The sequence below is a fragment of the Talpa occidentalis genome, unplaced genomic scaffold (assembly GCF_014898055.3).
Source record: "Talpa occidentalis isolate TD23 unplaced genomic scaffold, MPIMG_talOcc4v2.1 talOcc4.13, whole genome shotgun sequence".
NCBI lineage: Eukaryota > Metazoa > Chordata > Mammalia > Eulipotyphla > Talpidae > Talpa > Talpa occidentalis.
In genome coordinates this window covers 60,373,855-60,389,596 of record NW_023601322.1, presented here as the reverse complement: position 1 = coordinate 60,389,596, position 15,742 = coordinate 60,373,855, and the positions used below count along the sequence as shown (strand labels likewise).

Sequence of the window (15,742 nt, the reverse complement as noted above, 5' to 3'; positions counted from 1 at the left end):
TGTTATAACTGAAGACCAATTGAGCTGTACTGCAAACCCAATGAGCTATAAAAGGGCTGATCTCATCAGAGAAAGGCAACTATCTGGAAGTGCTTGAGAGTCCAGGGAAAGTGAGCATGGAAGTCTGATGTCTGCAGTCTTGTGATAATATTTACTCTGTAGAAAGTGTTTCAAATCAGCTTTCCAGGGACCCAACCTTGTAACAGTTTAATGTTTTCTCTCATATTTTCCTATCATCTTAAGCCATATTTACTGTTTCCTATATAGCAATATGTATCCAATAGAATATACTATTTCCTATATATTTAAAGTCTGCCTCTATTTTAATATCTACTATATTTTTATATTTAAAAGGAATTAACCATTTTTTCATTGTAATCAAAGCAAAACTCTAACAATAGAATATTAAGAATGAATAAATAAAACAAAACTGTGTGAATTTAAGTAAGCAGAGGTTATTACCTACTATAAAACATGCTTTTTATTTTTCTTTTAAAGATTTATTTATTTATTTATACAAGCACTGGGTACAGTCAGAAGCGCGGGAGGGTGAGAGACTTCACCAGAGTGGGGAACAGAACAGGCAGACTGACGAAATACACTGCTGAGGGGAGCAGGGGGTGCAGCAGGAGAGGTCTGTCGCGCCATGTGGGACCCTCGCTGGTGGCCGGGGATCAAGCCGGTGCTGCAGAGGCTGCAGGCAGCTTTGCAGCCCAGTGATTAACTACTGTGCCACCAGGGGAGGCCCCTATAAAACATGCTTTTTAGTACAATGGGACATTAAGAACTATCATAAATAAGATATTATAGAAATACCAGCACCAACTACAGATTGTCGGCCTTGACTCAGTCAGATCTAAGAAAGCACTGGAAAGAATTTAAAATTCTTACTGTATAGTTCATTATTAAATATAATGAACACACTGTGCAAGCTATGCTCATATTTAGCAAAATACTCCTTTAAAGGAAACTGGTCTGATATTTTTTAATGGAGAGGGGAAAACTTTTTTGCATCTTCCAACTTTAGGAAAATAAACTTGAAGAGTGTTTACTTAAGGAGAAACCATTGATTCTGATGGCTTTCAAATTTTTTTAATTAAGCTGTTTTATTTTTTAAACTTATTTAAACTCCTATTTGCAACTTCCTTTTTTTTCCCTTTTGCCATCACCAGCTCTTGTCCACTGGTTTTTGAAAGTGGTTTATATTATTGAATTGTCTGCTGTATGAATGTCTAGTATTTGTTTTTAGCCTTCTAATTTCTTACTACACAGTGATGACGACTTTCATTTCACCTGCTATGTATCTCTTTTTCACAGGTTACATGAAGTTCGGATCCAGCCTTCCCTAACCAAAGATGGCGTCTTTTCTGCCCTCAAGATGGCAGAGTTGGAGTTTCCCCAGTTTGAGACCCTTCATCTAGGATATGTAGATGAGTTTTTGCTGCAGAGTAAGACTTACGCCATTTTATTCCTTAGAATTCTATAAGGAACTAACTTATTTGACACAGTGAAACTTGATTTGGGGTGTGCTGCAATTTTCCGAATATAAGACAACTTAAAATCTTGGGTGCTTTCACTTCTTGACAAATGAAACTTTTTAAACTTGAAGTGACAGTGAGTCTTTTTCTGTATTACCTCTGACTGTAGTATATTAAAGAAAACTAATAATTTACAGTGTACCAAAAGAAGATCCTTATCTACATTTGATATTGTCTTCACTGTACTGCCCAAGTTTCTTTCCCATTCTTCATTTTTTTCACAGAATTCCATCCTTGATTCCATTTGTTGAGTTTGATCTGCCATACTTGAAGCTTTTGATGGTCCTCTCAGATGAGGTTCCATTCTCTGCCCATGTTCTTCATTTCCATAATAAGCCCGCTCTGGATTTTCCAGATAGTGTGAGCACATAATGGTCAGTATTCATTTAATGGTGATTGCTGTTGGCAGGCTTATTCACAGCATTTTCTAAAATGTATTTACAATTGGCACCTCATTCCTTTGGGTTTTAATGCATGTCAGTTCCTTAGTCAAACTTTTCCCCACATGGTATCAGTCAGACATGCAAGAAAGTGTCCACCACCAGTGTGTTTTCATTTTTGCAAGAATTAACTTCTCCACTGTGCAATTTGCAGCAAGTATTTCTTAAACTCTTTTTTACCATTTGGCATATTTTCTTTTGGATCTAATTTGCATCATAGAAGAACATTAGGCTTCTTCCTCTGGTCAGAACAGTCAGTGTCAGAGAACTTGACTCTTGCCTATATAATTTTGTGGTATGTCATAATAATAGTTACATTTTTTTTTTTTCACTTTTCTTGGCAATTCTTGTTTAATACAGGTGAGAGATTGAAAAGTCAAATCATTATTTTCTAGCCAAATTCACACAGCCCAATAATTCTTGTAATTTTTATAGCTTTAGAAAAAATCAGCTTCTCACCAAGTTAGCTTTAAAATGTTAAACTGATATAATAATTTCATTAAAAATTAATGTATCTGATACTAAGTTTTTCTGGTTTGGAATGAGGTTGCTAACATTTGGCATGTTTCTACTGTATCTGTATAGTAACTTAAAATGATTAGTGCGGTGATTGGTATTCTTTTTCTGATCTTGTTTTTTGTTCTTCTCAAATGTTCAATGCTTGACACATTTTGCATCCTAATTTAAGATGGCCTCACTTAGGAGCCCTGAAAGATGATCTTTGAGACGTTCTTTACAATTAACTATTTCCCTTACAGTGTTTCTCTCCCCTCGACAAACATTTCCAGTAGAAAAACACTTTACTCTTTTGATGACCAGCATCTTTTACTTTTAAACATAACTTGTTTCATGTTTATTTCATGTCTAGTGATCTTTTACTTTTGATCTTTATACGCTACTCTTCATATTTGATGCAGTACATCCATTTCTTCCATATAGGTATTCACCTGGGTGTCGTTCCTCCAAAGACTTCCTGGGGTTCTCTGCTTCAGAATAGGCTGCCAGGTGTCTTTCGCTGACTAGAGACAAGCAAGAGTCACTTGTTCTGAGGAGTTAAACCAATTAAGAAAAAAGGGGATTGGTCTTCATTTAACAAAGGAAAAGTATGGACTTTATTATAGTCTCTGAGAATTAGAAAGCATCCAACAAGTGGTAGCTTTTACTTCTAGTTGACTGATTGAGAGAAAAGAAACCAAAATGACTTCTGAGTAATAATATCAGGATTTTGAAGAGTGAGACCATCAGGAGACCCTCTAAGAGCAAGATAAGGGGGTAGTCTGAAAGGAATGAATATGAGGCATGGGTTTGTCATATTAGATGTAGCATTTATGCAGATAGTGCCCAAGGAACAGAATCTGGTCAAGATTTACCCTATATTTTAGGATGAAGGCCAGTTTTGAGACCCATGGCAGGAAACAAATTTTTACCAGGAGGTAAAAGAAAATCGCTTGGCTGAATTGTGAAGGGTGGATGAATGTGAATTCTGGAATACCGGTAAATAACAAAAACAGGGACCACAGGAAAGAGACCACAAACCATATAGAAAGTGAAGCTGGGGCCTCCCCGGTGGCGCAGTGGTTGAGCGCTGGTTGCGAAGCTGCCCGCAGCCTCTGTAGCGCTGGTTCGATCCCCAGCTGCAACCCGACCACCGGAGGAGGGTCCCACATGGCGCGCAGACCTCTTCTGCAGCCCGCTGCTCCCCTCAGCAGTGTACTTCGGTCCTTCTGCCTGCTCTGCTCCCCGCTCTGGCTCTGGTGAATTCTCTCACCCTCCTGCGCTTCTGACTGTACCCAGTGCTTGTATAAATAAATAAATAAATCTGTAAAAAAAGAAAAGAAAAGAAAGTGAAGCTGGAAGACTTTGGAGTAGGTGGATTGTCTTAAACATGTTCTGTGCTAAAGAGTTAAATCCCGGTGCAGGACAGCTTCACCAGAGCAAGGGGGTTTTGTTGTATTTTGTGTCACTTGATTGCAAGGACTGTGGAAGACATCTGTGAGTTCCTATATCCTCAGAACTCTGGGCAATGGAAATATAGCTATAAACTAGACATAATCCCTCTTTTCCTTCAAGCTCCTCATAGTCAAACAGACCATCCTGGAGAGTAAAGGGCAGATGGAGGAGAGAAATAATAGGACACAAGGAGTGAGATGTGATATACAATGGTGTAATATAGAATGCAGTGTTCTCTTCACTTAGCCCCCTCCTTACCCCCTAATCTGTGTGGCAGTATTAAGTTCTGAAGCCCCATGGCATAGAGAGGATGTGTTTGAGGCAGAAATCTGTTTTCTGGGGATAGGTGATATTCTCTAACGAATGTCATAGCAATTGTTAAAAATGAATCTGAAACTCCAATGTTTAGCCTTCTCTACATCGGGCCTCAACAGACTCCCTTTTTCTGTAAGAGAGTTGGAATTTTAAGATTTTATTTTCTTTTTAAAAATAAAACTGGAGAATACTAAAACTTCACCTTCAGTGTGAACTGATAAGGTATCTCCCTCAGTTGTGCTGTAAGATATGTCACTGTCTTTTTTTCTTCTCTAAACAATTGGCATTTTTTCTTATTAGCTGTTCCTTGACTTTTAATATAAAGTCTTACTTTGCAAAAGAAGTAAAACCATACATACTAAGTACCTAACCTAAAGTGTACCCAAACTGGAACTTGAAAAGACGGACAGGTAACACAGTGTAATCATAGAGCATGACCACGCTAGATGTTAAGATAATGAATTGGCAATACTCTGTGACACTTAAGAATCTTCTATTTTCTTTTTTTTAATTGATTTTCTTTCTAGGCAGAATGGCTAATGCAGATCTAGTGAAGTATGGTTTGGCTGACGTGGTAGAAAATCCTGGTATCATCACAGATATAGGAATGAAGGCGGTCAATGAAGTTTTTTCCTGTATTAAATATCTGGCAATTTATAATTGCCCTCATCTACATAACCCATACAATTGGATTTCAGGTACTGTAGGTTTACATATAACTGTATTTTACTGATGTTGAAATAATGCATCTTTGTTTTCAGTGTATGTGATTGCATGTCTAATGCCAGTGGATATTTTATATGGATTGTTCGTACACATTCTGGGAACCTTTGATAACAGTGGAAGTATATTCAGTACCTCTTTGAACTCCTGAAATTCCCTGCCTATAAATGAGCACTACCCAGGTTGTGGGTTCAAGCGCCCTGATCCTTATACTTAATTGACATCATTGACTTATTTGACGTGACATTAAAATTAAGAATTGTTACCTGAGATATCGGTAGCTGCTTTCTCTGAATTACCTTCAAAATGTCTCTGAAAGATAAAGTGAATATGTATTTTAAAATAGCTTAAATCAGGTGACTTTTTAACCATTAACTTGAGGTGAAATTTTCTAAGGACTTAAAATCCTAGGGTATTTCAGATGCCCTCCTCTCCTCATCTGAACCCCTGGATAGAGAAGTGTGAATTATTTGCACCTATACTTTTCCTTATGGGATGGAGTTCATTTTCTTCCCTGAGTAATAACTATCTGTTGCTTTAACTACTCTTCTTAAATACCTAAATTCACAAATCTTTATTTATTTTTAAAAGATTTATTTATTGTATTTATTTATTTATACAAGCACTGGGTACAATCAGAAGCGCGGGAGGGCGAGAGAATTCACCAGAGCCAGAGTGGGGAGCAGAGCAGGCAGAAGGACCGAAGTACACTGCTAAGGGGAGCAGCGGGCAGTAGGAGAGGTCTGCGCGCCATGTGGGACCCTCCTCCGGTGACCGGGGAGCAGCCAGGTATCGAACCGGCGCTGCAGAGGCTGCGGGCAGCTTCGCAACCCAGCGCTCAACTGCTGCGCCACCAGGGAGGCCCTCACAAATCTTTAAATAAATTCAGAGCCTGAGAATTTTCATTGTGACATCCACTTTAACCAAAGCCAAATCCCCTCACTACCTATTCTGCTGTCTGAGGTGTCTCTCATGCAGACCACCGCCCCACACAAAGCCCATCTCCACCCTTGTAGGGCTCTGGGGTCTCTGCTGAGATCACTTACTAAGAATGGCCATATCTCACCTGCCGGAAGTGGAATTCTGTCCCTGGTGCAGCAGCACCAAGGAGTTATTGTGGATTATAAATTTAGGTTGTAACAGGCTTAGATCACTTTTTAAAAAATAACATTTATTGGGTTTCTGGTTTGTTTGTTTTCTTAAATACAGAAGAGTTTAAAGAAGAAAACAAAAAAATGGCCTATAATCCCATCACTCAGAACTCCTGTTAACACTTAAAAAATAAAAGTAATACATGCACTTGATAAACAGTATCAAACAGTACAGAAAGGTACAAAATGAAAAGTCTCCTCTTCTCAAAGGTAACCACCATCAATGGTTTCTTGTATATTCTTCTAAACAAATTCTTCTGTGCATAATACAGCCTATACATGTATAGTATTTAAAAATAATTTATATATTCAAAAGGATCTCACTATGTGTACAGTGTCCTTTAGTTTTTTACTTTTCTTTTTTTTTTTTTTTTTTTTTTCACTGAGTATATTTTGGAGAGCTGTTCCTGTGGACAGGCACTTCCTCCTTCATTCTCTTAATGGCCGCATAATAGTCTATTAAACGAATGTTCTCAAATTTCTTAACTACTGTCCTGTTGCTGAATGGACATGTAGGTTGAGTGGCTCACATTTAAATGAAGGCTCTCTTAGTTTTAACTTAATGATTTTCCTAGGTCATGTAGTTCTCACAGTGAAATTAGGTAAGGAACCATCAAAGTGTAGAGTCAGCACGTTTTACAAATCATGAGATACCGGAAACATTAATTTTAAGAAAATGGATGTGAAGCTTCTATGATCTGTCATAAAATTCATCAGTAATGGAGAAAATATTACTCCCTTTTCTCTGACCATGTGTTTTCTTCAACAGATCACTCAAGGTGGGCTCGATTGGTTGATATCAACTTAGTACGGTGCCATGCTTTGAAGCTGGACTCCTTCGGCCAGTTTATTGAATTGTTACCTAGCCTGGAATTTATTTCACTGGACCAGATGTTTCGTGAACCACCCAAAGTAAGTTACATTTGACCGAGCTTTTGTTTATTTTGATACTTCAGATTTTTTTCTTTTTTGTAATATACCTTCACAGTCTCGTTGAATGGAACTTTTTACTACCATCCTCAGTGGAGGCATTAAGTTATATTATAGTGACACATGGCCTCTTTTTTTTTTTTAAAGATTTATTTTTATTTATACAAGAACCTGGGGTACAGGCCAGAGGCTCAGGATTTGAGGTCAGAATACAGGGTTTCCAGTCTGTTGTGTCATTTACTGGCATGCTGTGTGCATCTCATCATCTGTAAAGAAAGATTAATGACTTCCATCGCATCAAGTGTCATAAACCTTAAATGAGAGCCTTTATGCATATGAAATGAAATTATTCATAAGTAAAGTGCTATTGAAGTACTCTTATTACTACCTTAATAAAGAAGACATGAAGGGCTCACGGAAATGAGGTGTTCTCTGTCAACCCAAGTTCATGAGCACGTGTTTTCTCTTGCCTTAGGGTTGTGCTCGAGTGGGTCTGAGTGCAGGCACAGGGATCGGGGTGTCCTCAGCCCTCGTCAGCAACCAGAACTCTAACAATGACAATGATAACAATGCCCAGAACAATGCCAACATCCACGACAACAATCACCACCACCCAGATGACTCGGATGAGGAGAATGACTTCCGGCCAGACCTCCAGCCAGGAGAGCAGCAGTTTGCAGCCGACGGTAACCCAGATCTTTTGTGAGCTCCAGATAGAAATGATTTTTACTTTGGACAAAAAAAAAAAAAAAAATTGCTGACTTTATCCTGTTCACTTCTCCCTCTATTTCAGCTTATCTCTTTCCACATTGAGGAGACAAATGAAGGGGAGGATGAAATCTGCCTAACTGCTTGTTTAAAACAAACTAGCTTTGTGATGCTCCTTGTCTCTAGACTCTGTAAGGGGACTTAGGGGATGGGAAGGGCTCATCAGTGCCATGGAAATTACAGTACAAGTGAGCCTTAGTGGCCTGACTTAACTGAGCTTTACATTCAGAATTTAGGAAAGAAGTATCTCTTAACATCTCTGTCCATGCTCTCTCTCTCTTCTCTACAGAAGTCTCCATTTTGGCTTTTGGCAACGTCACCAGCGACTTTCTTAGGAAAGATGGTCATTTCCGCACTTTCATCTTACTTGACATCTCAGCAGCTTTTGCTGCCCACTTCTGCCATCCTGATCTTCTTTCTTCTATTGGCACCTCTGAAACCATTTTCCTGCTCATGCCTGAAACTGGACATGCCTCCTCAGTTTCCTTTGCTCGTATCTCTATTATTTTACTTTTTTACTTTTGTTATTTTACTTTTGTCCTTGGTATAAAGGATATAAGTTCGTTATAAAAGGCAGATTCCACAGGTCTCCAGGTGGACTCTACAGTCGCTTGCATTTATTATTTCACATATATCATAGTCTTTTAAAAAAAAAAAAAAAGCTAAGCTGGCGAAACAATGTGTAACTTTTGAGCGATGCAAAAGAATCAAGTAAAGGAAGGAAAAATAAAATGAAATGAAACAAACAGCAAAAACAGAAAGCCCCAGAATAAATTGAGATTCAAAAAAATGGATCAGTAAGAATTAGTGTTAGTTGAAATGCTCAAATTAGGGCCATGCTCATTAGGAGAAGTTTAAAACAGTTTAAAAGTTACTTTAGTTTGAAGTTAATATTGACATGTTGACCCTCTTTCATTTAGAATTTTAAAACTTTCCATGCATTGGCCTCTTCTTGGTTTTGGACCATCCCAAGAAAGAATGGGCCTTTATTGCCCTGTTGTATTTAGCCTCACTTGCTTGCATGAAGTAACTGACTTTTAAGGGATGGGCATTTTGCTAAATAAATTAATTTGTATAAATTAAGTGACTTTGCTTATAAACTGCTGTAACAAAACCATGCTGTTATCATTAAAGTGATGACTCCAACAAAAAAAATTTCATTTTCCCACAGATTATGTTCTCAAAATTGTATAACTTGGTAAGGATATTACCTACTATTTGTTTTTTCAAAAGCCTTACTCAGAATGCTCGATTGTAGGCTAGTGTTCTTAACCTGAAAATAATAAGCTTATTACCTGAATTTTGCAGTTCTTTAAAACAGAGGAATAGATGTTCATATCTTGTAACAATTCACATTTGCCTAGCATAAAAATACCACATGCCAAAAATCATCCCTCTGTAATTGCTAAACATTTTGCCAAATTATTATAATATTATTATCTTGTAGTAATTATAACCACAAAAATCTAGTTTTACCCATAAGTCACTTAACTAATCTTCCCTCATGATTTTAAACATAAATCCCAGGGGGGCCTCCCTGGAGGTGCAAGGGGTTAGGCACCACACTGTGAAGCAATATGCAGCCTTTGCTGCACAAGTTCGATTCCCAGCCAGAGAGCAGCCCACAAGGCACAGCAGACCTCTCCTGTCTCGCCCGCAGCTCCCCTCAGCGGTGTATTTCAGTTGATCTGCCTGTTGCGTTCCCCACTCTGTCTCTGGTGAATCCTCTCACCCCCCGCATCTCTGGCCCGCCCGTAACCCCAGCTCTTGTATGCATAAATAAGTCTTAAAAAACAAGACAAATCGCAGGTGCTATTTTTTTTTTTAAGATTTATTTTATTTATACAAGGGTCGGGGTACAAGCTAGATGCGTGGGAGGGTGAGAGGATTCACCAGAGATAGAGAGGGGAACAGAACAAGCAGACTGACGAAATACACTGTGAGACAGGAGAGGTCTGCTCGCCATGTGGGTTGCTCGGAGGCTGGCGGGGATCGAACCGGCACTGCAGAAGCTGTGGACAGCTTCACAGCACTGCGCTCAACCTCCTGCGCCACTAGGGAGGCTTGCAGGTACTATGCTTTTAAAAATGATATGCTGCATCCTTCCTCTCCTTCCTCCCCCCCACCCCCCATTCACTTAAATGAACCTCAGAGTGAAATACTTTGCAGCTTTTTGGCAGTGATGCTAACACCTGAGTGCATCAGAATCACCTGGAGGGCTTGTTCCACCACAGATAGCTGGGCTCCTTGAGAGGTTCTGTCAATAGTTCTGGGTGGAACCATGTAACAAGTTCCCAGGTGATGCTAATGCTAGTCCTTCTGGGTTGGGAGCACATTTGGAGCCTGATTTATGGAAAATCTGTAATTTTGAATCCTGAGGGTGAGGTATCTAATCGTGTTTTACCCAAGAGAGAATAGTTAATGTATCTGTAAAAATAGTTAATGTATCTGTTCAAGTTCATTAAAGTTTATGATTATATTTTGTAACAGGAATATTTTTAGAAACAGAAAATACATTGTAGCTGAACAAATACACTTGGTAAATATTGATGTTTGATATAAAGATAGCTTATATAATTTGTTAAGTTAAAACCATTCTAAAAAAAGATGTGATAAAGTATTTAGAAAAATGAAAATCAAAATCAGCAAATCTCTTGCATTTCTCCCACGCAAAGATACCACCTTCTCATTTAATTACCCGAGACATAAATTGTCTATACCTTTTCCTTCCCACCACCTACCTGCTTTCCACAGTCCAGAGTCCTTTAGCAAGTCTTGTTGACGCTCTACCTGTCTTACCTATGTAATTTAATAGTTTTCAAACTGGTCTCCCTACTTTCTCTCTTGCTCTGTTAAATTAGTTCTTAGATTATCTAGGGCCATCTTTAAAAATGTAAAGCAGACAACATTGCTTCCAACCCTTCCAATAGCTTCCCACTGCCTTGGGAAAAAAATCCAGTTTCTTGACTCGGGTTATAAAGTGCAACATGATGTAGCCTGTCCTCACCTGTGCTCTTCCCCACACTCACTCTCCATGCTCAGTCCTGCTGAACTGCCGCTACCTGTGCATTGACTGCGGCCTCTTAGAACGTTCTTCTCTCCATCTTTGCGTGACTGGCTTCTTCTTGATACCTAGGTCTTAATGTAAATGTTCATCTTAGAGACATCCTCCTTTACCGCCTTAAGTAGTCACCAGTTCATTCCTTACCTCATCAGCCTCATTTAGTTTTGTTACCTCAGATATTACTATCTTGTGTTTTTATTCATTGTTTATTTAAAAGTAACTTTATCCCCTTCAACTGGAATAAGCAGGGGGGGACTAGGGATCTTGAATGTCACCACTATTCTTCACACCTGGGAACAGAAACACATTATAACATTATAATAGATGCTGTATAAAGACTTGATGAGTAGGTTCTATGGGAAGGAGTTCAGTTTACAACTTTTGGTTATTTTAAATACGTCTGCCAGTTATTCTGGCAATTTAAAAAGCTGTTTCTTGTTCAGCATCTTGAAAACCTCATCACGCAGACACATGGATGTATTTATGTTCTAGTGGGTCCCTTTTATTTATATAAGAAAACGTTCTAAGCTTTTTAGCAAGGCTTTCTAAACTTTTCACACTCCGGACCCAGGTAACTTTTTCTTTTGTTTTGGCTTTCTTTTTTTCCTTTTATACCATTTCAACACAAACACCTGTTGTTTTTATCACTGGACTACTTATAGTCCTCTGGAAAATGTTACATGCTTCTTGGTAGGGAAGTATTTGAATTGTGACCTCATCCCTGTGAAACCTTCCTGCCCAACAGAATTAGTGCCTCCTTTTTTTATCTATGTTCCCTATGTACTTTTCACCTGTTTCAGCACTTAGCAAGTATATTCTCACTTTGTTCTCTGTCTCTAACATCTGCTAAACTTTATGCCTCCTTTGAGAGCAGGGATTATACATTTCCCGTCTACTCATAGTTCTGGTAGTATAGGGGACTCTGGAAACAAACTTAAGTTCAAAGTCTTGCAGATTGTTAATACTGCAAAGCCTCAATATTCTCAGCTGCAAAAATGAGGTTCTTCGTGATGTCCTATAGATTGCCGCAAGAAATAAGATATGAAAATATTTAGCAAAAAGCCTGATATAGATGATGTACACTTTAATTACTAGCTGCTGTTCACAGTTGTCCATAAAACTGAATGAAAGAAGAAAGTTGATTGGCTTTTACTGTGGAAGGTTTCTAGACAAGGTCACTCCTCATTTGGTGCTAAATGAACTGTAGATACTGAGGGCTAGAGCTGAACAGAGCTGGGATACTAAACAAAAGAAGGGATGTGTGGTCATGTATATTTAAGGTGAACACAAGCCCAGTTGTCTTTATGAAACCTCAGACCTCATCACAAAATATTCTCATGATAGTTATCTGAATGATGTTTTCCTGCCTTGTTCGTTAACTGTAAGGATTAGTCTTGTTTCCTTAAGTAGATTCTTCAGTTCTCTCGGGGACAGCATTGTTTTTTCCATGGCTGGCTTATTTCATCCAATGGTTGGCTGGTATCCGACACTCCTAGACATTGAGGATGTAAGTGGTAGTAAACGGGGTTGGCACAGTCTCCACTGCCCTCTGGGTCACTGCCAGGCTGTAAATGAGAAGGGCAGTATTGGTATTGTTTGGAGTCAAACTGAGTTCAGGCACACATGCTTCGGTAGTAAAAGGGTATTTGATTGAGTGCCTTCAGGGATTTGGATTTAATCTTAGCAAAGCCAGGATTTATTTTATTTGGGATCCTCTTGGAAGGTGACCATTTTATCTTAAAATGCAGTAAACTCTTTGAAACTTGTCTTTATGAAATTGTTCACTGGGTTTATCCTCTGAAATAATATAAAAAAAAATCACAAGTTCCTGTTTATTGATAAAGAGTTGCATGCAAAGAATGTATTTGAATGATAAAAGTTTAAAATGTACTGGTATATTTGTTAATAATCCTTGCCATACAAACCAAAAATGATACTGCAGCCATTGAGGAACAGGAAAAGAAATACATAGTTTGATCTTGCCTATCGAGTACATGCCCCTTTAGCTGCCAGGTACCACAACACTCATTGCTGCTGAGGCGCCATCAGGTCTGCTGGTAGTTGCCTCTCACCAGAAGGCAAGTAGTATAGAAGGGGAAAGAAAGCTGCTTCCTAGAGCCATCCCTGCTTACATCTCCAAGAGTGAACGCGCTGCTGCTTCTTCACTGGTGCCCTTCTCCCAGCTTCATCTCCCAGCACTCAGCTTTGTCCACCAAGTGATCCTTTCCACTCCATGGTTCCTCTTCTGTAGAATATGTGGGCATTTCTTCTAATGTCTGTGTAATGAAGCACAATTATATGCTCTTTCCCCAGAGTGGGCCTAGTAATCAAGGGGCTGTTCATTCTTCAGGGGCGCTGGTTTTTCATGGCACTGTGGAATTTTAGACCTCTCCTTGTTTTACTGTGACTGTGTTTGTTTTTGTTTAAGCCCTGAATGAGATGGAAGACATGGTACAGGAAGATGGAGAGGTGGTGGCTGAGAGTGGACTTGAGACTCCAGCTCACAGTCAGGCAGTTATTCCTGTGGATGTTGACGAGGAACAAGCAGGTAATCCTGTGACTCCCCTCAATCGTGGTTCTGTAAGCTAGGGCCTGACTAATGAGGAATGGAAAATACTGAGAATGATTATTTTATAACATTACACTTAATGATGTGGTACATGCTGTTACTGAGGTCTGTGTTAATGTTCTTGGTATAGATGGGTGTGTGTGCAGAAGGAAAGCCCTCAATTTCTTGACAAGAAAATAAATGAACTGATTAAATATTCTGCTCATCCATGGAATTCAGAAGAAAATGAATCAAAGGAATATATATATGTATTTTTCTTCTAATGACAAAGTAAAAAAAAAAAATGAAGGGGAACCTTCATTTCGGTGAGAAGTGGAGAGGCTGGCCTGGTCCAGTAAAAGATCAAGATCCATTTTCCGTTGGGTGATTTGCAGCAGGCAGCAGTCTTAAGAAACCTTCCTTTTACAGATGGGGAAACTTACATTCTTTCAAAAGTTTAATTTGCTGAAGACCTCCAAGACAGAAATCAAGAGACAGAATTGAAAAAACTCGTTTTTTCACTTCTGGTCTGTTAGCATAATGTTGTCTTTGAATTGAAAATGTCTTTAACTACCCTTGTTTTAAGTCTTACAGATACAGTCACTTACTAAACAAATGTTTACTGAGTGCCTACTCTGTCAGACATTATACAGTGTGACGAGTGTGGTTCCCTCCATTTATTGATGGAGCAAAATCAGTTATTTATCAGAGAGAATTGGGTTCTAGAGCTAAAAGCTTACAAGCTGTATTGCCAAGAAGATGAAACAATTTTTACATAAATATACATACTCAGATAACCAAATCATCACATGCTTCTAGCCTTTCAAGGATGTATCTGCAAATTCCAACCAGACAGACCTACATCAGTTAAGAGAATTCTCACCAGCCCAATGAATATCTCAAGTTCGCCTTTATTTGCTTTGCCGTCATGCATACATGGGCATAATTAGGAAAATAGCCTTTTTTTTTTTTTCTTTAAGTATAGCTTAAAGAAAACTCTGATAGTTTTTCTTCAGTCCTTAAGGACTAAGCTCTTTTATTTACATGGGCAGGAGGAAGTCTTGGGGCAGCACCTGTAAGTCTAAGTTGGGGTCTGGGTGTTCTATCCTGCCAGGCTTCATGAGAACAATTCCTGATGACCTTGCAATGAGGCACACTCACGCGGGTAGTGTAGCTTCACATGAAGCTTGGGAAGCATAGAGGTGCTGAATATGTTGCCGATGGCTGCAACCTCCATACTGTTTCAATGACAGATTTCTTAAAAGCATCCTTGGACATGCAGTGGGGGCAGTTGGTACAGTAAACAGGTTACATGTGGCCACAGCCCTTTTGACACAACTATTAGTCCTTGTTTTCTTGGTCATCTGGGAGCAAGAACCCAAGAGCTTTAGCCTGTTTTTCATATGATTATGAGTTACTTTGATCATTAGTAGGATGATTTATGTGACTTTTTCAAATAATGACAGTCCTGAAGGGAGGTGCCATCTGATCTTCATTTTAAATTTGCCTTTAAAAATGAGTGTAATGGTGGCTCTCATATTATCCTACTTAGTGCTTACTTACATCATGCTTTGGACTGAAGTGCCGTCACAGTATCTCGTCCAAGTATATACTCCATTAAAAAGAGTGATCTTGGGGCCTCCCTGGTGGTGCAGCGGGTTAAGCGTCAGTACTATGAAGCTGTCCACAACGACTGCAGCAGGAGTTTTGATCCCTGGCCACGGAGCTGACCCACATGGCGCAGCAGACATCTCCTGTCTCTCCTGCTGCTCCCCTCAGCAGTGTATTTCAGTCAGTCTGCCTGTTCTGTTCCCCACTCTGTCTCTGGTGAATCCTCTCACCCCCTGTACCTCTGGGAGATACCCAGTTCTTGTATGCATAAATAAATCTTTTTTTCTTTTTTTTTTTTTAAGAGTGATCTTTGTGAGCCCAGATTCCTGGAAACAGTACTTTGAGTAAGAACCTTTCTTGGTCAAAAATAATGGTTAGGCCTGTGCTTTTTTTTTTTTTTTAGGACCCAGTGGTCTTCAGCGTGTAGTAAAACCAACCCCAATTACTGTTCATGATTCAGAGAGTGATGATGAGGAAGACAGTCTAGAACTCCAAGAAGTCTGGATTCCTAAAAATGGTGCTCGGCGTTACTCTGAGCGTGAAGAAAAAGCCGGAGAGTCAGTGCAGTCCAGGGAACTGTCAGGTGAGAGATTACGTCTTCCTCTGACCTGTAGCGAGAGACGTCTTGAGGACTGACACACTTGGCCTTCCTATAATGTATTCCCGCCACAGCCTGTGGTGCAGTTCACACACTCCTTATGGAG

The 15,742-nt window shown here is 39.3% G+C and overlaps 1 protein-coding gene across 4 annotated transcripts in view; it reads left to right on the top strand.

The window, feature by feature from the left end:
• FBXO38 (F-box protein 38) overlaps window positions 1-15,742 on the top strand; it is a 47,956-nt gene that overhangs the window by 19,942 nt on the left and 12,272 nt on the right. For all 4 annotated transcript variants that reach the window (XM_037508995.2, XM_037508994.2, XM_037508992.2 and 1 more), the window contains exons 9-14: window positions 1,318-1,448; window positions 4,771-4,941; window positions 6,887-7,029; window positions 7,523-7,733; window positions 13,308-13,427; window positions 15,442-15,621. In XM_037508995.2, coding sequence (XP_037364892.1) covers window positions 1,318-1,448; window positions 4,771-4,941; window positions 6,887-7,029; window positions 7,523-7,733; window positions 13,308-13,427; window positions 15,442-15,621 — 956 coding nt within the window. The remainder of the gene's footprint in view (window positions 1-1,317; window positions 1,449-4,770; window positions 4,942-6,886; window positions 7,030-7,522; window positions 7,734-13,307; window positions 13,428-15,441; window positions 15,622-15,742) is intronic.